The sequence below is a fragment of the Trichogramma pretiosum genome, unplaced genomic scaffold (assembly GCF_000599845.2).
Source record: "Trichogramma pretiosum strain Unisexual culture from Peru unplaced genomic scaffold, Tpre_2.0 scaffold9, whole genome shotgun sequence".
NCBI classification, from domain to species: domain Eukaryota; kingdom Metazoa; phylum Arthropoda; class Insecta; order Hymenoptera; family Trichogrammatidae; genus Trichogramma; species Trichogramma pretiosum.
Window position 1 is genome coordinate 244,943 of NW_019641697.1, and position 22,928 is coordinate 267,870.

The window sequence follows — 22,928 nt, forward strand, 5'->3', positions numbered from 1 at the left end:
GGTGATTCGGGAAAGAACACGTCACTTAGGTCTTGGTGACTCTGGGTAACCCCATCCGGAGATCCGGGAGATGTGCGCAGCGCAAGAGCTCACGAGCGAATGCCGGCAGCGGCCCAGAACGCCGGCTTCTATAGCGCGGTGCGGCCAACGGTGGTGGGGGCCGCCGCCGCGTCGCGGCTGCGAAGTGGCGCGGATCACAGCGAGGCTGAGAACCGGCGCCAATCTGCAAAGCTCGGCGTGGCCTGCAGTGCGCGTCTATAATACGCGACTTGTGTATATTAACTGCTGTAATTGCTCAAGCCCCGTTCATGCTACCCGTTTTGACAAACTCTAGTAATAGCTTACTCCAGCACGAGTTTTAAGTGGAAATTTTTATTTCCTTCCATGACTCGTTGATTAAAGTAATTGAATGAAGAATGTTGGATTATTTTCATAAATTTCTAACGATTCCATCTGAGTTTTCATTTCAGTTTTGATTGAAATGATCTAATATTTCTTTAATAACGCGCCGAAGGTAATAAGACTTAAATGTAGTAATCACACTTTGATCCATGGGCTGAACAAGAGATGTTGTATTTGAGGGAGGAAACATTAATTCAACGTTTGGGTCTGCATTTACTAATAAATCAGGATAACACTTTGCATTGTCCAGTAGAAGAATAATTTTAAAAGATGAATTCTCAACAGTTAAAAATTGTTTAAGGGGAGAAACGAACCTTAAAATCGAAAAAAATCTATTGGATTTTTGGGTAAGGTTTTTCCTCCCCTGTACATTGCATTTTTTGAAATTTCAAATTTTGATTTTGCACTGAGATACAGCTGTTTTATTGAGCCTTTTTCGTATACGTTTTCAAAATTCTGAAAAATTCCAGACAGATTCTTTGAAATATTTCAAGACTTTTTTTTTCATAGCATTTTTTTGTTCAAGAGCTTCTATTTCCATATGGAAAATAACAAAGATTTTTATAACGTGGAAAATCCTCTTAAATATAGGCGCTAAGGCCAATGAGATTGAACTAAACACAGGGAGCTTCAGTATTGGGTACCAGGAGACCTCAAAAATTTTTTGGAGCAAATCCATGACCCGGAGTTGGGGTAGTCTCCTAGTAAGAACTTCACAATCTGATTACTTGATGTTCCAAACAGACTGTAGACCAAAGCGTCTTAGTGATTTGATATTGCCCAAATCTAATACTTTGTTGCATTTTGAAGAAATACAATTTTTAGCAAGTTCATTTTCATCGATTATACGCTTTCCTGCACAATTGTAATTACCACTTGTTGCACTGCTAGCTTCCTCGCCGTTCGCTTTACACAGGTTTGCTGCGTTTGCTTTTGCTATTTTTTTCATAATTGTATTTTTAGCTTCAATTTTACTTTTACTCGTGAACCTTCCTTTATCTTTAATAATTATTTGACATACTTAATACTATTGTTAAATATTAAATCTACTAGCTAGTATTGCGATTGTATGAACTTGGGGAAGCTCAGATGTCCATAGGTTTGGAAAAGAGGCTCCGGGAAGTAAGAGTGCAATATAATCAAAACTACGTGTTCACTGGTACTCGATTTATTGCTGCTGCTGCTGCTGGTCACTGTTATTCGTTGCTTGCGTGATTAGAACAACGGCTCGTTGGATTGTTGAACTTGTCAGTTTGAAGGCTGATCAGATTCTAGTGTGTGACACGCTAGTCGTCACACACTCACAACACAGGTGAGAGGTGGCAGACGCTCTCTGGCGTCGCTGCTGCTGCGGCAGACAGTGCGCACACAAACTTATGAACACACATACATACTGTAACGAATATATTATTCGTTATACTCTCTCCCGACAATTGTTATTGGTTTTGAATAATTATAAATATTATGTGATTCTATTTCAGCACGACGGATCGTCGATCGACGAGTCGCGGCGTCGTTAGTGTGCGATGAGAGGGGAGAGAGGGATTTTCGGGGCTCGCTCCTATGAATGACAGGCCGCGAGCTGAGACTGTTACAGGCTTCGATACCACTTGCCACGTTAATAGGCATACGCTTGCCTTATTAGTTAAGGGGTAACACCACTCTAGGATTTTCAAAAAAACGATTTTTTTTTTGCATAAAGCTCCCTTGGGGTGTGTAGAATGATGCTAAATAAGTTTTATAGGGGAGACGAAGTTATAAGATGCTTAGTTTTCAATATGAGTGGAAGGGTCTTTACGAACATATCTTCGCAAAATCGGCGAATTTCAATAAATTTAGTATTTTTTCTATTCAAACACTGCCGCTAAAATTTCATCTAATTACATTATCGTACGAGTGAAAAGTGGCTTCTAATATGTAAAACGACCTGTAGAGGTTGCTATAGAAGGCCAACTGTATGGTGCAGGGATCGCCAATTAAAGGTAATACATATAGGTTTTGTATGAATTTCATATCAAAAAAACTTTAAACGCGTTTTTCTCGAAACAACATTTTTAGGCACTGGCGGAACGATATCTCGAAAAATATTGAACCGATTGAGCTGAAATTTGAACTGAAGCTTTAAAATAAGATTACTAAAGGAAGTACGTAGGATTTTTTCGATAAGTTAATTATTTCAATTTTTATAAACAATATTCGGAGGGAATTTTCTCGAATTTTTGAAAATTTTTTTTAGAAACACGCAATTTTCACAATTTTCACTTTTGAGTTAAAATCCTACGTACTTCCTTAGAAAAAGCATTTAACTTTAAGACCTTTTTTGAAATTTTGTTCTAGATGCCACAGAAGTCGAGAAAGCTTTCCGCCAGTCAAAAAATCGCTATTTTGTAAAATTGTGATATCTTCGTCATTTTCTGCCTAAAACTAATAAAAAAATTTTTTTCTTTTAGTTCATTGCATGTATTATTAGTCTTCAAAGTCTCAAATTAAAGTATTCATCGTGGCCCCCACAAAAAATTTGTAAATTTTAGCAATTTTCCAAAATCCTAGAGTGGTGTTACCCCTTAATTGTCACTTCGCGATTGCAAATCAGATTACAATTCGAGTCATGGTGAATCGTGCAAGTGCCTTACGGTACAAGGGTGCCAAGCGAGCCATCCCGATAGGCTGACCGCCGATTGATAAGTACCTGTTCGACTTAAAAAGTAATCTCTCTCTCTCTCTCTTCGCACACTGAGTGGAGCAGCGGCTTGCCGAGATCATAGTCGTGAGCGCGTATTCTATCTGTGGCATAAGCCAACTCAATTTATTTCTTTATTTGTCATTACAGGCCATTGCCTAATTTAATCTTAATTATTTGTGTGTGTTTTTAGTTTTAGTTCTTAATAAATCGATTTATATTAAAACTTAAAGCACGACTATTCCCTCAGCCGAACCTCAATCTGCTCATCCAATCCTCGGATCCTACGGATCAACTTCCCGTTATAAGACATAAGAGCCTGTGTACAAATAGGCTACTGAATCAATGAGGTCCTAAGACTATGTGACAGATGCAAAAGCATAGCCTCGGTTCAAAAGCGCACAGATGCCACTAACTCAACGCAGTTTAAAAAAACGTAGATAGTAATCAGTTTTCGCTAGTATAAGTTTCAATTCGGTTCCAATTTAAGGGGGGTACCGGGTAGGGTCTTAACTAAATTTCAAAAAAAAAAAATTTTTTTTTTTTTTTTGAACATATAGTAAATCGAATTGATCTATAAATCATACACATAATTAATAGTTGTGTTGAATGTTGGACTTATGCCACCGAAAAGCGTGTTATAAATGTGAACTTTTGCCACGCAGTGCTATAAAGTATTTTTTCATACCCCGTGGCCCGAAAATATTTTTTCCCGTATTGCTCAGCAATTTATATGTTTTAGAATATCTCTGAATTTATCATTTTTAATATTTTTTTATTTTGTAATGGACAGTGTGCGAATCGTGTGTGGAGAGAGTCATATCGAGAGATCATGTGATGTGTATGTGTACGTATACGAGTGTGGAAAATAGCGATCAGCGACTGCCTGCAACAAGTACTCCTGATAGTACAGCAACAAGTGAGCGATAATAAATAGTAACTTCTTATTGTAATATCATAAATTGTTTCTATTTCTCATCCTCCCCTCAGTAGTATTCATGTATACGCGTTAACGACAATTATCTAACATATAGTGTATGTTACGAGTCCTGCATCCAAACTCTTCATACTGTTATGAACTTTTACAAACTTTTATATCAGTCTAAAATTAACTTTTGGATAAATGAGTTTTGATATTACCTTTGATGAATATGAATCGTAATTAATGTTTCGTACTTCAACCTTTCGTAGCTGGTCAAGTTTTTAATAGTTACTTCTATAAGTCTGTTTAGAAAATCGAGAAACCACTGATTGGTTTTCTTCATTATAAATTTATCTTTTTTTGCGGCTAAAAACGCTATTTCTGATTGTTGTGTCCATAAAATCTGTATAGCTATTAAAGCAACCTATAAAAAATTCCAATAGTTAATATAAATCGTCTATTTTTAAAAAAGATTCAAAGGCTTTCTCAAAATTTGAATTTTTAAAAAAAATTTTTGTATCACATTTTAACCAATATTTTCCGTAGGATTTTGAAAAAAAAATTTTTTTTATAAAATACTGCTATTTGTTTCGACTAGTCATAGCTAATTCGCAATCTTGCCTTTGACAAAAACCGAAAAATGGAGTCATGTGATATTTTCCTAGACGAAATCAATAACTTGTAAAATCAGTGTCTTGGGAATTCGATGTAGAATTGCAAATTGCTCTAGCAAACCAAATTCCAATTGACCTAGTAAAACCGATACTCGGAATTTCGAGTCATTTTGCTGGATCAACCAAAGCCGACGATAAATAGTGCCGGATCCAGCTCCACCTAGACAATCACAAGTTTCTTTTCTGTGTTGCTTGTTATCCAACCATCATTACTACCTCCTCAACATCGAAAATGACATCAAAGACGTCGTTGCTGAAAAGACCAGTCTACGTTGAAATAATTATACTACCTACATTTAAACTCTGTGGAGCATTTGGGTTATAATATTGAAATTCTGCCGTTTTAATATTGAAAGTTGACGCCTTGCCTCCTCGTCTTGAAGAGTATCAAGTGGAAGAAACTTATGATAAAACGTACGAAGACACCTATAAGGTTAAGAAAGAAACACCAGAAGTCTGCTACGAGTCGCGTTAAGACACCTATGAGGTCGAACGCGTAGAAGAAGCACCAAGAACTGAACCAAGGGCACAAGCACAGCCGCTTTTAGTGCCGATGAAATTCTTCAAACCGCCGAAACGCGGCAAGAAACCGCGCATCAAGTGGATCGACCCCCAAACAGTGGATCGGGCAATATTCAAGAAGGCCTGCCAGGGTGTGCTGTCTGGTTATGAAAAACCAGTGCGAGGAAGAAAACATGCCACGGCCACCCTCTACTACGCACGCGATAAGGGGATTCACGGAATCTGCTGCAGCGGGGAGATCCTCGACGGAGGCGAGGAATCGGTCAAGTACCAGTCTCACCCCGTAGGACTCCCATGGGCGCTCCGCGACTACACCGTTCCGTGCTGTGGGTGCCGCCAGAATATCTGGGAGGTGGCATGCCCAGCTAGGTGTGCCACCTGCAGACCCACCCTGGTGGTTCACTAACAAAAAATAGACACATGCTGCGTCTACGACGCGAACAGAGGAAAGAGTACGCAGAAGAAGCAGAAATAAAACTATGTGCACCTGTGCAGCTTTTGTGTGTGCGTGCTTCTTTATTGTGTGTGCGCGTTGACATATGCCTTTGATTATTCATAATTTTTTTTTCTTTTTTTGGCATGTGCAGTGTGAATTTACGAGCTATTTTTAATTTTTTTACGCAGCGCCAATATGTGCTTTATCGTAAGTACGTTGCGCGTGCTTTTTTAAGATGCGCTTACGCACCTTTATTTTTATTGATATATGCTTACTACGTGAACCGCGAATTTTAATACTTTATTTTTCATGCTCCTTTCATTGTAACCACCCTTAGGCGTAGATTTTGTTAATAAAATAATGAAAAAAAACCTCAATCCATATCCAGTAATTGACAAACCCACCCCCATCCACAGCAGCGACAAGAAGTGGCGCCGACCCGGATAAAACAAGAAATTTTTTCTCGCTCTCTCTCACTCTCAGTCTCTCTCTCTCTCTCTCCCTCTTTCTCTTTCTTGGTAAGCAGCTACACACACGTTTTTGCAGTGCTCCGTATTTACATATTAGTTGCTTCGCATTTTACTGCCGTCTTTTGCCTTCGGGTGTTTTTTCTTTCAGATAACTCTTGCTCGCTCCTCATTGTAAGGCTGTGGCCGAAAGCTTGAAGCTTCTCCACCCTTGCAAATCGAATAATCAAGGAAAATCTGGAAGAAATTTTTCAATTGAGGTTAGTCGCTTTTCGCCATCTTCGCTGATTTTGTCATCGTCATCGTCGTTTCGGCGCCGATCCAGCCTGTGCAGAGCTCACGGCCCGTCGAAGTGGGGGAAATTTCTCTCGGCATCCATCTCTCCGACGTCGCAGACCGCTCAATCGATCAAATTTTCGCGCACGGGCCAGTGTCGCCTCACACCTGTCGGATGTGATGTCAACTGTTCCCATTGTGCAAGTGTGTGTACATTGCGTGAGTGTGCTGGAGAAGGACGCCGATGGTGTTGTTAAGTGCTCGGTCTGTGGCGCGTCGGCGCATAAGCTTTGTGCTCCTTCTCGCAATCGCTTCTTCACTTGCAAAGATTATTCGTCTGCTGCGGTCTCTCGATCTCGTGTACCACGATCTAGCTCTGTCTGCTCACTGACCACTACGCGCTCCGCATCTCTGAAGCGGTCGTCGTCATCTCTAGAGAAACTTTTCACTGGGCCAGTGAAAAAGGTAAAGGCGCGTGCTCCAGGAGAGATTAGCAAGACAAGGGGAATGTCAAGCAGTAAATCCAAATCCAAGGCAAACGTTGCACCACCTGAGGAGCCTCCTGCTTTGCTCTTGCAGCACGAGCAGCGTCTTACAGCTCGCTTCGACAGTAGCGTCGACCGCATCAATGCTCGTTTGGACGTTTTTACCCAAACCCTGAAAGGGCATGGACTAGCTATTGCCCGCAATGAGAGCAGTATTGCAGAGCTCGACGGTCGCCTCTCTAACGAAGTGAAGGAGCTTCAGCGTAGTCACACCTGCAGCGAGCCTTTGGTCGACATCCGCGAGGAGGTTGCGCGACTTGCCTCTGCTGTGGGCACCATAACAACTGCCTCTGGGCCGACGCTGGTGTCACCCCGCTGCTTTGACAACTGTGAGGTCCGCCGGTCCGGTTTTCCGCTTCAGCTTAACCCTTGCGACAGGTCGACTGTTGAGCGTGTGCTCGTCGCCCTAGAGGAGGTGGAACTTCTACCGCACGTGATCCACATCCGGCAGTGGAACCCGAAGAGACGAGCGCCAGCCGCTGAGCGGTACCCCAAGATTTCAGCATCTACCTGTGTCGCAGATCTTCGGACTACCTGACATTGGGGATGGTCGCTTGAGCGCTGCGCTGATCTTGCCAATTGAGCGTTACAGGCTCCTGAAGAAATGCTGGACCAACCGTAAGCAGCACCGGCTATCGAATCCGATTGTAGGCAACAGGCGCATCTTTATGCGTCGCGCCGGTCCGGTAGCAAGGAGTTCACCGAGATCGACACCGAAGCTGCTCTAAACACTTACGCTGCTACTCTGCAGCAAACTGTCTCACTCGCCGCTACACCTCCAGCACCCGGACAGCTCTCTTGAGGTGTTGCCGACTCTCCACGTCGCGATGCTTCAGCTACTCTCTCTCATCTCTCTATTGAATTAATTAACATAGATCGATTCTCAGCAAATTTTAAGCTCCTCGAAGCGCATTCAAATAAACACAACTTTCACATAATCGCTGTCACAGAAACTTTTTTGCAATCCGATCATGATGCAAATGTGTACAATCTTCCGAATCTTAACTTTTATCATCATTATCACACTGGACGGGAGGGTGGCGGCCTGGGACTATATGTCCGTGAAGATTTTGCAGTAACGCAGCTTGTTACCTCCGAATCTGAATACTCCAACATGCCTGCGTTTGCTATTTACGCCAGCTCTCGTGGCACAACCGGATTGCTGGTGGCAGTTGTCTATCACCGACCCACTGCTGCCTACCCTTATCTGTTTCTTAATACGTTATCTGAGCTCCTGCCCCACTACAATGATGTTATCATACTTGGAGACTTCAACATCAACGTAGCAAAGTCCACCGACAGGCACGCTCTTTCTTTGAAAAAGCGCACTGCGCCTTACAATCTGCATATTCTCAGCTGCGAACCCACTCACCACGTCACTTACAGCATTGACGGCTCGTTGCATGCTACCTGCATCGACCTTGCGATAGTGAGGCGGCCAGAGCTCGTGAAGAATTTTACTGTGTCCCCTGCCCCCTTCGCTGCGGGACATAACTTCATCAGTTTCGACTATCGAGTCAAATTGCCACCTTCAGAAACTTCAATTCGCTTCACACGCAGCATCTCGCGAATCTCTCCCTCCACCTTTCCAATAGCTGTAGCATCTAAAATTAACAGTGATAACGACTTGGAGAGTCTGTCACACACGAGCACGCATCTCGGCGACGATCAGGCGGCGATCGACCGACTTGTGTCTAAAATTACCAACGGCATACTCGAGGTACTCGATGCCACTGCCCCTCTCCGACAGACCAAGCTGAAGTCGGGCCCCAGGCCTTGGGTCACGCGTGAGCTGCGCGAGCTTATGAGCCTGAGAGACAGAACGTATAGGGCCTATCTGTGCAGCCTCTCTGCGTCGACGCTTGCGTGCTTCAAGCAACTCCTCCGTATTATAAGAAACAAGCTTGACACTGTCAAAAATGCTTATATAGCGGATAAACTCGCATCGGCCTCTTCGCCTGCGGATTATTGGAGGACTTTGAGTGGTGTAGGAGTCACTTTGCACGGTACACCTTCCCCTCTGAAGTTCTTTGCCCCCGATCAACTGTGCCAATACTACGCATCGGTCTCTTCGGCATCACCGGCGCTTGATGTGGGTGCTCTGGCGGTCGCTTTGGCCTCACTCCCTGACCAGCCTGGCCATGAGAGCTTCAATTTTCGTCATGTGACTTCACGGGATGTAGAGACGGCCATGATGAGGTGTAAATCGTCTAGCTGTGGCTCTGACGGTGTTTCAGCCCGTGTGTTGCGACTGGCCTCGCCTGCACTTTATGGCCGTCTTGCGGAGCTTTTCAACCTCTCTTTCGACGCGGGTGTCTTCGCTTCTGAGTGGAAGCATGCGTCGATCGTTGCTTTGTCCAAAGTGCCTTCGCCCACAACTCCATCTGACACTCGTCCTATCTCTCTACTGCCGGAGATGTCGACGATTCTTGAGCGTCTTGCTCAAGCCGAGCTGACTGACTTCCTTGAGCAGCGAAACCTGCTAGATGCAAGGCAACATGGATTCAGAACGGGAAATTCGACACAAACTGCACTTCTCGAACTCACCGGAACTATGCGAAACGCTATTGAGAAGTCGAAGGTCACTCTCCTTGTGTCCTTCGATCTCTCTAAGGCCTTTGACACCATTGATCATGGCCTGCTCACTGCGAAGCTGAGATAGATTAGCTGCAGCGATCTCAAGCGTTTTTCTTATGCTTTGAGAGACGGCGTGTCTGTAGTACCGAAGCGAGAATAGTACGTAGTGGCAGCGTGACACGATGCTATTCGTATGCGCCTCCCAGTTCAGTGTTGGAGTAAGCTTGATGCCAAGTGTCTTCACAATTGCAGAGTACTCGATGTGGGTTCCCTGAACCGCTATCTTAAGCAGTCATGAGTTGATTGCGGCGGATCAGCGTCGGAGTTGATTGCGGCGATGAGTTCTAGAATACGGTCAGGGTAATCATGCGCGTAGATTTGCGTGTCATCGGCGTAGACGATGTGATCACAGTGGTGAAGGACGGTGCGTAGGTCGTTGACAAATATTGAGAATAAAAGCGGGCCGAGCACAGACCCTTGAGGCACCCCAGATGTTGTAGCGCATGATTGGGTCAAGGTGCCATCAGCGCGCTGTACAGTCATGCGCCTGTCGCACAGGTAGCTGTCGTTCCACTAGTAGACACGTTCACGGCGCCGAAGATCACCTCCTCTTGACATGGAAGATTGTGGATATGAGCTCGTCCACCATGTCCTCAAGGGAACCCGACCGGATATTCATCTTAGAAACGACCTCAGCAAAGAAGTCACCGTCGAAAGTTCGTGCGCTCCACCTACGATAACCTACCAGAGGGCGGCTTACACTTCTATTTTCCTCGAGGAGGATCTTGAACACAATAACTTCGTGGTTGCTACTTGTTGTGTGTTTTTTTTTTTTCTACTCCACCCCATTCGGACACTCACCGGTATCCGCCGTTAGGCATTGCTTCGGTGAGGTCGGGGTTAGTTGAGCATTTCTGCTACTTCTGTTAGTCGTTGTTTTCCATACATCCCCCATCCGTCGCTTAGTGATATGCGACGATTAGGGGTTCAGGGACTCATCCTCTTTCTGCTTGGTGAACCTCCGATCCTGCACGATGCCATCGTCGATTGTCGTATCCCCTTTTTCAGAGCCGTCTGCTGCGTGGTCACACATTGCTGGCATCTCCTCCTGAGTTGGACATCTTCTTTAGAACTCGCTGTCTAGTGCCATCTTGTGAGTGTGGTTCTCGCTTCTGCAGCCAATGGCAAGCCCATCCCTTTGCATTGTCGGCTACATCTTGTGAGTGTGGTTCTCGCTTCCGGCGCTGTGTTGTTGTGTGTGTGTGTGTGTCCAAAAGTGAGGATTCTTACGGTCAAGCCAAAAAGGTAAGAATTTCATTTGCAATTACATAATACGGTGCTAAGTTTAATTTAAAATTAAAATTTTTATTCTTTTTTTTTGTATAAATTGCACTTTTTGGTACCATGGAGTGAGTCACACAGGTACAGCAATTGTGGTACAAATGACGCAGAAAGTACAACTTATGCCACCGAGAGTGTGCGATGAAATGTTAATTTAAGCAACACACTGTTATGAATTTCAATTTTTAACGTTTTATTAAAAAAGTATACTGAAATTTATAAAATAACGAAATTATAGCGTCTGCTAAGTATTGTTTTAAGTATTTAGTATAAATTTCGGGAAATTGTCTGACAAAATGATATACCTAGATTCAGTATTTTCTTATTGTATATTAATTTTTTTGAAAAATTAAAGAAATCTCTCTTAACCGTCAAGGGGATACTAAAGCAATATTACAACTGAACATTTTTGAATAAATCTTCTGATTTCTGTTTTATATTTCTTAGAAGAAAAATCTCTTAAATATCATTAAGGGTTAAGAATAGATATTAAAAATTCATATTTATTACTTGTAAAATGGAAGAATTAATGAGCTCTAAATAATCAGTCTCCGGGTTTGCCAGTTTCTGTAAACCATTTGATATGTATGCTCCAACTGACTGACAGTGCATTTGTAGCAATAAATTAAGCCAAATTTCCACACCACCATGACAGTCAACGGGCTTTTCTAAAATAATTTTCTCTTTTTCACGAGAATACATGGCTAAAATTTTGTCATATTCTTTTTCTGAAAAATCCAACTGCAACATTCAAAAATTTACAATAAAATTTAATATTATTACAAGTACAGAAAATTATCATTGTTCATGTCATTAAGTAAAATATTAATGTAATTTAAATGTGACGTCAGGAGACGCCATTTTAATAAATATTTATATTGATCTTAATCTGGCTGGTGACAATGAAGGATTATAGATATGACGTGAGTGCTAGGTAGGCCTTATTACTGGGTACATAAACACAACTATAATTTATTTGTTACGGGCATTATTTATATTGGTTGACTTACACTTAGGCTTATTAAACTAATTACAAATAAAATACGTAGGTCTGGGGGACGATTCTTGGTGTCGACGTAGATGACTTTAACTGGCTCGGCTCGCTCGTATTCTCGTGGCTCACGCTGCAAATGGCCCGACCGACTCCTGGTTGAGTGCACTGCAATAGCTACACTAGCCTTGATTACAAATTATACTCCACGTTGGACTCGTGACACAATTTAACAAAAGTTCAGATAATTCATCGAAATCGTGGTACAGATTGACGTGAGCTCCGCACACCGGATAAGATGATAGATGAATCGCCTAAAGGCCTCTGTGGGTCCTCAATATATGGACTATTCCACAACAGGTGTTGCAGGCCAAAAATGAATCGATGTCCCAATATTGTATGCTGATAAAGCATAAAAAAGGGGAAAATTCACTAAGCCCTAGATGTCTAAGGTCTCTGCAACCGGAGTACTCAGAGTCTCAACGATAGAATGTTAAAAGTGACATTACACCTGCCAAAGCTATTCAACACTCTGAAAAATAAACAAACATAGGTTTTTTTGGTAAAAACTGTGTGGAATTCAAATTTGTATGTTAGAAGTCTATACGTTTATTCTTTTCCCATTAAATATGAAAAAATGAGTAAAATTCCCAAAGTAACTATGTTCGTATATATCAATTTGGCTAAGAATGAAGTATATTCTTTCTGATACCAAAATACAACTCTCATATAAGTTTCTCAAAATACAACTCTCATGCTATAAAATCAAGTACCATGTTTACATGTAAGTCTACATTTAAGTAGTCCATTTTAACTAATTGTTGAGTCAAATATGTAAGGAAGTAGTCGTCTAACAGGGGTCCAACGGTTCTCCTTTCTTATTGCATCTTAAATGTCCTCTGGTTAAGAGGGATATGCGAAATAAAAGGAACCTAATAATAATTCTATAAGCGCTGAGTTTGAGAGAAAGCCGCGACCGACGATGCGAAAAACCTGTCACGTGGAAGGGGCCATATTTTGACTGAGGGGCGGGCTAGAACACGAAGAGGCTATCACTCTGTGTTGGACCGCGCGAGCAGCAATAGCGTTGCTACCTACCATCCATTGTGTGTGACACTGAGATTGTCTGTGAGTGTGTGAGTGAGCCTGCCGTCCCGAGGAGCATCTACACCTGGCTGCCTTCTCGTTTGCCCTCGCTTCTTCACAGTCGTTATCTGGCCCAATTGTCCGTCGATCAACTACCGAGTCAGCCTAATTTAAGTCACTCGAATCTCTCTTTGTACGTAGCGTCATTTTATGTAGAATCCTTACTGATCGATCTCTCTCGACTTCGTTCCCGTAAAGCCTGTCCCTACGACCGCCGTAATCTACCGAATTAACCACGGTGGCCCGAAGCTGCGTACTGATTGTATCGGGTAAAATATTCAAGTGCCGAATACTAAATCAATGAACATCATTTGTAAACCTTGTATTCTTGTACTGTTTAGTTCTCTAGGCGTCACAGCAGTGACTGATGCCTTTTTAATAAATTCAAGCCTAATTATTAACTTTAAATTAAATGATTACATAGAGTTATTTCGGTACACCTTTCTTTCTTTTTCCCGTTACAGGTCTGCGTGAGAGTCTCACCGAACAAGTGTACACGTACCTGAGGGCACTTCTTTATAAACGATATGTATAAGACCATATCTGCTACTCGTCAATTACTTATAAGTCTGAATATCTTTTTTTTAGTTCTGTGGAAGCTTAGGAGGTATTGGTGTAATCTAATCGTCTAAAACGCATCGGGAATTTGTAAAAGGATGTTTGGAATGTCTCTTCAAATCATTAAAAGTATATACTATTAAATAACAGAATTTTATTTTTCTAATATATAGCTGTCCTTGGATTTGATAAAAGTATGGATGCTCTCTGCTGAGCTCTAAATAACCAAAACAATTTAATTTAAGGTAAGAGACAGTTATTTCATTGATTTTAGAATGTCTTCTAGCGTAAAGACACTTAACTTCAATTAATGAGTCAAAAGCTAGTAATCTGTCAGGAGATCTTCCAAGGTATGGTCTCTCTGTAGGAACAAATAGACCACATTCTTGTATATTCAATGAGTTGTTAATCAATTCATTGAACTTATCCACAGCTATACTCTCACAACTTTTCTTATAGTTTGTTGCTTTTGATGTGAATTTTATAGGATTTAGGATTTTCTGAGACAAAGCTTTGACGCCGTCTTCGTTTTCTAATGTACGACAACAAGAATGGAAAAAACTTGCTGTCATACATATTGAACACTCTTGGACCCAGGCAGGACTATTACACTGTTTTATTGTCCTGAATTCAATACTTTGCGCATTTTCTACTGATAACTCGGAAAGGCCAAGAGTTTTAAACAATCCGTCAGCATAAGATTTTTTTGTATAAAATCCATGATTCCAGTCAAAAGCATACAGATTAGCAGGACATGTGATCTGTTTAATACATATTATTATTCAAACCTCTGGCCTTTATAATATTATGAAAATAATTAATGTAATATGTCTTGAAATCTTCATTGTTAATCCCATAAAATATGGTCCCCTTCTCCCAAGCTTAGATCCAAAAATAAGTCTTTAGAATCTTCTCCCAAGTTCGTCGATAGTCCAAGTCTCTTATTTGTAATGGTACAACTTGTTCGGAGCACTCGCGATCCATCTTATCAACACACTCGGCTCGGAAGGAGAGGCGCAAGCAAGTCGAGGAGAGGAGCGGCCAATAACACCCATCACCTGTCCCACCTGAAATCTGCCCAGCGGAGTACACGTGTAAACGTGCATAAGCGCTTGTTGAGACACCAAAAATCCGCCCGAGTGGGAAAAGGATCTCTCTTTTTCTCACTCATAACTAGCACGCGAAAATTCCAGTGGAGACAGAACCCGGAACGGTGTGAAGAAACGGAGCGCTCGCCTTGGCCTATAAAAGCCGTACGCGACAAAGAGACGACCTATAATTTTTCCCAAAAACAGTAGTGAACTATTTAGCCTACGTCTAACAAGACGCATAGTCTATAAGTCTCTCGCAACGTCAAAGCGCATCGCCATCAACGTGGTAGTTGGGCTGACGGAGGCTTACCTCATAGTGTAGGTTTGCCCCGTAGGTTTGCTCTATCGAGCAAATGAAGGGTCCGGCTTTTTATTAAGAGCTGACGCCAAAGCGCGTCACCTTACTGTGCTCCACACATGAGGTAGGCGTTCAGGCAGAGTTCACCCCTCATGGGTGAACTCGGTCGTCATCTTTCACACACGCGAGGGACCGATCTTTTAGCTTCAGCGAAGCATTTATTTCCTTTTCCTGCTAACAGTGAGTTTGTTTTTTGCTTTTCTTTCCTAGTTATTGTGAGTATAGAACGCGAAAGTTGCAGCAGCAGTTCCAACAGTAGTTCCAGCAGCAGCTCCAGCAGCAAAGCCGACATTGATTACACGCAAGATAATTCCTTACTGTAATGTATTATTATTTCATTGTCGTACTATGGTCTGCTCGTTTGAAACTCCCTTATAAAAATATTTACTTTAACGGGGTTGATTAATAATAAAAGCCAACTCGTGTTTTCTTCATAGCGTTTAAACGAGGTGTGTTTTTCTTCTCAGCGTTTCAATGAGGTGTGTTTTTCTTCACGGCATCCGATGAGATGTGTTTTTTTTTCACAGTATTTCGTTACGGTGAGTTTTTACTCATAAGCAGCGGCGATATACACGATGCGAGTCCAAACTAGTAAGGCAAGCCACAGCAAAAACAAGCCGTACTCTGCTTCTATTCTCTGGAAGCCATGCCTCTTCTAGCAAAGAGGGTCGAAGAATTGATCAATCAGCAATCTGCAGACGAAAGCATGGGATGAGCAGGGAAGAGGAGTGTGATTCAAACTGGGTCCTACTCATTTCTGAACAGCCAATAGAGCACCACTAAAGCTCTGCCAGTCGCAATCTTGAACTATACGGAATAAATTGGGAATGTCAAGGCATTGATGGTCAAATTGGTAAAGCTACTCGTCGGCTTGAGATAAGTTATGCACCAATTTTTTCTTATAGCTTATTTTTGCTATTTTTAGATCAGAGCCTTAAGCTGCATATTTTTTCACATTTTGGAAAGCTCAAAAGTGTAATTTTTATGTAATTAAGATAGATTGTCTAAAAACTGCATTTTATAATATAACAATAACATATGAGAGAAAATTGGTGTATAACTCCCCTCAAGGTGATATTCCCCAGTTCAATTCCAGGCTAAGGCAATTTTATTTCACTGCATAAATTTAATTAAAAAATTATGGGAAAATTATCGCTTCGATGCATAGGCGGCCCTTGTATACGTCTGTTACCTTCGTCACAAATTTCGAACTAAAAGGTCGAACTAAATCAATTAGTATTTATTCTTGATATTATTAATTATTGTAATGATCCAAATATCATACTAACCTTTGCGACATTATCGAAAAATCCTTCCAAGTAATTTACAATAGTATGCGTGTCTGCAGCTTGTCCTAATATTTCCAATAGAGTAGGATCAGATATAAAACAAAATCTTGGAAATAATTTCCGTTTAATTTCAAGGTAGCTAAAAATAATGTAAATGAAGTGGTTATTACATTATATCCAAATACTGAAATCGTTTGATTATTAAATATTTTTATCTCTCAAAAAAGTCAAGTAATTTTTTATTTGACCGTTTTAAGCAAATATTTGTATAGTCAAGAGGTGCGGTAGCACCTAGCCTTCATTAATACTTTAACAATGAAAAAGCTTGATTTTTTATGGGTTTTCAAAACGATTTGTTCCGTAGTTTTAAGCCTCAAAAATATTTTGCACGCACCTATTTCTGCGTAAAATTTAATGGCTTTTCAGAAGCTAAGCTTAACATTTTAATTTTTTAGCATAATATAAAATAAACAGCTGATTGAATAAAAAAAAAACAAAAATGTTTGCAAAAAATCATGTTTACAATTTTTTTAGCCATTACCGTAAAAAAATCTCTATACAAACATGATCATGGGTGTTCAGGAGCATTAAATTTAACGACGAAATAGGGGCCTGCAAAATATTTTTGAGGCTTAAAACTAGGACAACCGCTTCGTAAATCAAGCCTTTTCACCGTCAATAGGTTAAGATATATAGGTTCGGCTATTCGGCTATAGGAGCAATTTTTGCACGAAATTCCAAATAACCCTAGGGATACAAGGATAATGCTTTAGCATTCGCTAGTCTGTAGCTGTAACCGTTAGACTGCAATTCCTTCAAAGGATTCCGTGGAACTCTGCGGTATGTGTTTGCATCACTAAGCATCTCTTTCATGGACCTGATGTACTCTCTTGTGAAAAAAAGAAGTATAAGTATGCGTTGTAAAAATAATCTACGATCTGTGAACGGTTCGGATTCTCGTGATAAGAGTCGCTTATGTCTGATTTTACCATAAAATCAGCACTTCGTCAGGTCCACATCGCTTTTACTAAAGAAATACATCGATACACATCAACAAATAATAAGCTCAACGACATCATTGTATTAGGAAAAGACAAAACGAAAAAGTTGGACCGTGTAAATTCTGTGTATAAATTTGATTGCAAGTCATGCGATGCAACGTATGTAGGTGTAACCAAGAGAGCACTGAGGAAACGTATCAGTGAATATAAAAACAACAAAGATCCGAAATCGGTAGTGAGACTGCACTCATTGGAACATGCACATGAGTTTGATTTCAAGAACGTCAGCATTTTGCATACTGAAAATAACTGGTTCAAGAGGCTCATCGCAGAAATGTTTTACATCAAAAAGAATGTTTCTGCTATTAACAAAAGAAAAGATACACGAGGTTTGAGCGTTGCGTATCGTGGCCTATTTTTGTAAATATGTTTGTGTATGGTCCATTTAAATATAAGTCCTACTATTGTCAAATTAGTCTTAGTATTACATCGACTCGCAGCATGGTATGTACTCGCGAATATGAAAGTGATTGTAAGAGTGTCGTATGTTTATGTATAAATTTGTTTGTTATAGCCTGAAGAGGTCTAGAAACATGCTAGACGAAACGTTGCAAAAATAAATTGGACGATCGACAATTTCTTGTCGAATGACACACAAAAAGTGTTGTTTTTATTGCCTAAACAGATTGACTAGCGAATCCTAGAGCATTATCCTTGTATACTTAATTCGGCAAATCGTGAACACGATGAAACAACTTAATAATAATAACCCTAGGGATCTCTAGAAAATAGTGATTCATACACGAAAATCAAAAAATCTTTAAAATCTCGTGTTCAAATTTCATAGATGTTTCATAGTTAAATACACTCGGCAACAAAATTATCGCAACAAAAAAATTCATCGAAATTTTGTCGATTTTCAAATGCTTCTATCTTAGGCTAGATTTATCGTATCGACACGCTTTTTTTTTTAATTTCTTGGAAATTTTGTCCTCATTAAATCCATATAAATTAAGATAAGATTTGAGTTAATGTTGAGTTACCAGTAGTATTTAAGCGAGACCCTAAAAATTACTGAAAAAAAATGACTGTTTGAACGTGTACCAGTACCACAGTGATTTTTTTATCGAAATTTAACATACACCATCGCAAAGTGCTCTTTTTAACGAGTAATTTAAAAAAAAAAGACCTCTCTACGATTTTTTTAACGCTCTGTAGGTCGTTTTGAAGATACCATTTAAAGTACGTAAAATCCCCCGTTTAGCTGAAATCAAGACGATTTTCTGGGCATTTTGCGTACATAAACCGTACCTTCAAATCGACCTACAGGGCGTTAAAAAAATCGTAGAGAGGTCTTTTTTTTTTTAAATTACTCGTTAAAAAGAGCACTTTGCGATGGTGTATGTTAAATTTCGATAAAAAAATCACTGTGGTACTGGTACACGTTCAAACAGTCATTTTTTTCAGTAATTTTTAGGGTCTCGCTCAAATACTACTGGTAACTCAACATTAACTCAAATCTTATCTTAATTTATATGGATTTAAAGAGGACAAAATTTCCAAGAAATTAAAAAAAAAAGCGTGTCGATACGATAAATCTAGCCCAAGATAGAAGCATTTGAAAATCGACAAAATTTCGATGAATTTTTTTGTTGCGATAATTTTGTTGCCGAGTGTATTTTGATAAATTTACATTTCTAATGACATAGTTGGTTTCATCTAAATTATTTTTTATTCTTTACGTGTTTTTCCACGTTTTTCGATATTTTCATATTTTTTACATTAAAAAAGGTTTGGTGTATAAATTGAAATTAAAAAGAAGCTTTGTAAATTTTTTAGTGATATAATACGGATTTAATGTAGTTAAATTTAATCTAGGGTTTTTTTACATTACAACAACCTTTATAAGGGGTTACATAGCCTTGTGTGTAATGGATACTATTATTATTATTTTTTTTGAACTCAGAATGAACTAAGTTCAACTGTTAAAGAAACTGTGAAAAAACCATAATAAAAATAATCAAAATGCTGATTTGCCATCATTTTCCCATGAGTTTTCCTCGGTCTTCCTGCGGTAGGCAGGATAATTTCTACCAATATCATCGAAAACCAAAAATTCGTCATATTTTTCAAGGGCTCACAGAAGGGGAGAAATACAGCCCAAATTGAAGAAAACATAAACTTTGGATTTCATGCAGTTTAGGAGAACGTATGGCTGTCACAAAAGTATGCGATCGTCACCGATTGAAGCACATCGCAATGACTTCGAAATTTTATTTTACGTCTATTTTCAGAGGCTCAGATTTGATGTTTATCTTTTGTTAATCTGGAATGGATGCTGAAAACCAAGCCATATCATTCGAAGATAACACGAAATTTACTAACGAACGCTACCGGCTACACGAAAGAACTACAAGAAAGAAAGAAAACTGTTACCCTCAAATAGATCTAGAGAAACAAACCGAATGAGAAAATGCCGTTAGAAGAAGAAACACACTTTATGTTTTTCTTCTATCGAAATAAGCCTACAGATTGCTGAGATCATTTTGGAGAATTTTTTTTTTTAATGATTTGGTCAATTTCTCGGGAAAAAGATCTTTCGCACATCTATGTTGAAGTAACTCCACACTCACATAGGAGTTTTTTAAATATTTGCCTTAGGCATGAATTTCAGAAAAATTCCAACTTTGGGCCTTTAGAAAAGAATGGTAGACGATACCAAAAATTCCAATGAAATTGAAGAAAATTTTTGACAATATGAACAATAAGAAAAGGAGACTGCATAAACGAGTATATAGGGGTCAAGGGCACTATCAAGAGAATCGACGACGCGAGCCTGCACCATAGATTAATGGCTATATGGATTTTTGGATACAAAATCAAGTTGCACCTTAAACTTGACTCTTTTCAAAGTGTTCTCATACTGACAAGGGACAAGTTCAATTTGTAAAAGTGTGTAAATATCTCAATTTTATTGATTTCCATAATTATAGTTGTTTTAATTCAAGAGTAAAATAAAAATAAATCAATTTTATTTTATTTTTTCAGGTAATTTCAGGCCAAATTCATTGACACAGAACTCATTTAAACGTTAGTATAAACTCTGCAGATTTCAAAGATTTGCAAGATAGAAACCTAACGGTACAGATACAGTATTTTTCAAAACTACCAAAGAAGAGATTAAAAAGAATCTTAGAGTACTCATTAGTCAAGTAAGGAAGGATACTTTGTTTTTTTAATTTCAACAACTCAAGACCAAAATCCCAATGTTATTGTACGTCAGCTTTTTCAGAGCTAAGTTTTGTTCATTTAAGTTTTGTAAATATTTATAAAACATGGACATTTTTAAATATATATCATACTCCCAAAATATGATTGAGCGAGTATATGATCGGTGAATGTCAAGCGTACCTGCTTCGCTTACCTTTTGTAGCATTGTCAAACTTTTTATCCTAACAAAAGTATATGTTAACAAAATTATTATGTATTGTTTGTGAAATAATAAATAAAGTAATTCAAACATTAATCATCATCATTCTTCTCATTATCATATTGTAAGGATTTTATTATCATCAAATGTTAATTGTATACCAATCGTGAAACGTACGCACGAGAATGTAACGAGTCTTACGCGCATCAACTCGAGCGAGCTTGCGAGCTTGCACGACAAAGCAGCTCGCACGAAAGTGCGCAACCACACATACACAAACAGCGCGCATGAATGCAGCGTTTCGTGGCTGCCAACATAGCGAATGTTAGGAGCCACATGCTTCGACATTTCTTTTCATATCGAAATCAACGCTTCATGCGGACATGCGGGTCACCGAATGTCCTGAAAATTTTTTTGTTGTCTCCTGGTACCTAATAACGAACCTTCTATGTTTAATTTGATCAAATGGGCCTTAGGGCCGATTTTAAGGAACATTTTCTAGTTTATTAAAACATCTTTGTGATTTTCTAACTCGTAACAGGACGTTTTAAACGAAATATTTCAAAATGCACAAGTCTGAGAATTAGTAAAAAAATACGTCTGAATTTGGTCAGAATGTTTGAAACCTGCTATCACCTATTTTCAAAGTCCCAAATTTTACGCGCTTTAACGTTTTTCTTAAGAATTTCAAAGACCTCTAAAAATATAATAATTTAATGAATTAGAATATGATTTTTAAAATGGGCTCCAAGGGTAATGGGATCAAACTAAGCATAGGGGGCTTGATTATTAGATACTAGGAGACCAGAAAAAATTTTTTAGGACATTTGATGACTCACATCTCATGTGGTCTCTTCGTTAGTTACCAATGCTGCTTGGCATTGGTACAAACATTTGACTGTGTCACAGTCTTGTTCCTGTACTGCAGTTCAATCTTTGTATTTATTTATCTAGTGAGAATTGGACAGTCATCTTCAAATGTTTTGCGGCTCTGCGTGATATTTGCGATATTAGCGTTTTAATTGATATGTTAATGGGTACTCTGTCGTTTCCACCGTCACTATAACATAAGCGTTGCAATCATACATCTAATAATTATTGATAAAAAATCGACTCATATAGTAAGTTTGCTTTTGTGACTCCCAGTAAGTTAAGAGTTTAATTCACTTTTAATGAACATATTAAAATCAAATAGCAAAAGTTATCATAACCCTTAATTTTTTTCTATTGTTTATAGTAAGAAAATTAAACTGTACACTTACCCACTCAAGGACTTCTGGCATAATTCAAGTTGTTCCAATAAATGTGGCAAAAATTTAGCCATAGTCTCATCCCCACTGCATGTTTCTACAGCATTAACTTTTTCTCTAGCTCGATACATGAGTTTCACCCATGATTTATCTATAACCTATAAAATATTTATGTCTAGAGAATTCAAAAAAATTAGGAGATGCTATTGTTTAAAAATTACATTAAAACGTTTGGCTTCGACTGGTAACTGTTTCGCAATATCACCACCAACAAATACTGCTTCTAAGTAGACCCACAAATTCTGTACATTTAACCATTTTACGAGTACTTCAGACGTAATATTTAATTTACTTTGCCAGAGTTGGATTTCTTTTTTGAATGGTGCATTATATCTACATAAAAAAAGTAATATACATGAATAGTTTAACAAAATAATTTTTGAATATAAAAATATTTTTTTTGTAGTAAAAACATTATTTGAAAAATGATATTTCACTATGAACATTATGAACTATGCGACGGACAGCCTACCACGGGTGGGTAATTCAGCTCAACTGCCGTGCACTTTTATTTATGGGGGGCCCGCTTTACCTGGCTAGAGTCCCAGAGGGGGTATTGAGCCCGTCACCAGTACGGGCGAGCCGTAAACCCGTTCACTCACCTTCCGTCGCTTAAGCTTCTGATACCTGCAATTCTCAAATAGGTCAGACGAAACACGCGTTGATTTACGATTACTTGAATTAACTTTTTTTAAGGCCCACGAGGGCAAACTATAACAAATAATCACTGCGACGTGAATTACAATCTTCGGCTTACGATACGGCCCCGTAGCCGCTTAAGCACGCGTTGGGCACTTTCCGATAACCCACGGGGGCCGAGACTTATTCGCACGTTACTATCGGCCCAGTGTCGTCGCTACGACACTCGCGTGGCCTCACTCACACTAGCACACTTGCTCACACATACACACC

The 22,928-nt window shown here is 39.5% G+C and overlaps 1 protein-coding gene across 1 annotated transcript in view; it reads right to left on the reverse strand.

Annotated features, from left to right (window-relative positions):
* LOC106651296 (dynein heavy chain 8, axonemal) overlaps positions 1 to 22,928 on the reverse strand; it is a 170,198-nt gene that overhangs the window by 119,783 nt on the left and 27,487 nt on the right. Inside the window, exons 6-10 of the mRNA XM_023462255.1 lie at positions 22,178 to 22,349; positions 21,969 to 22,114; positions 16,276 to 16,414; positions 11,353 to 11,583; positions 4,223 to 4,428 (exon numbers count right to left, since the gene is read on the reverse strand). Of these exons, the coding sequence (XP_023318023.1) occupies positions 4,223 to 4,428; positions 11,353 to 11,583; positions 16,276 to 16,414; positions 21,969 to 22,114; positions 22,178 to 22,349 (894 nt within the window). The remainder of the gene's footprint in view (positions 1 to 4,222; positions 4,429 to 11,352; positions 11,584 to 16,275; positions 16,415 to 21,968; positions 22,115 to 22,177; positions 22,350 to 22,928) is intronic.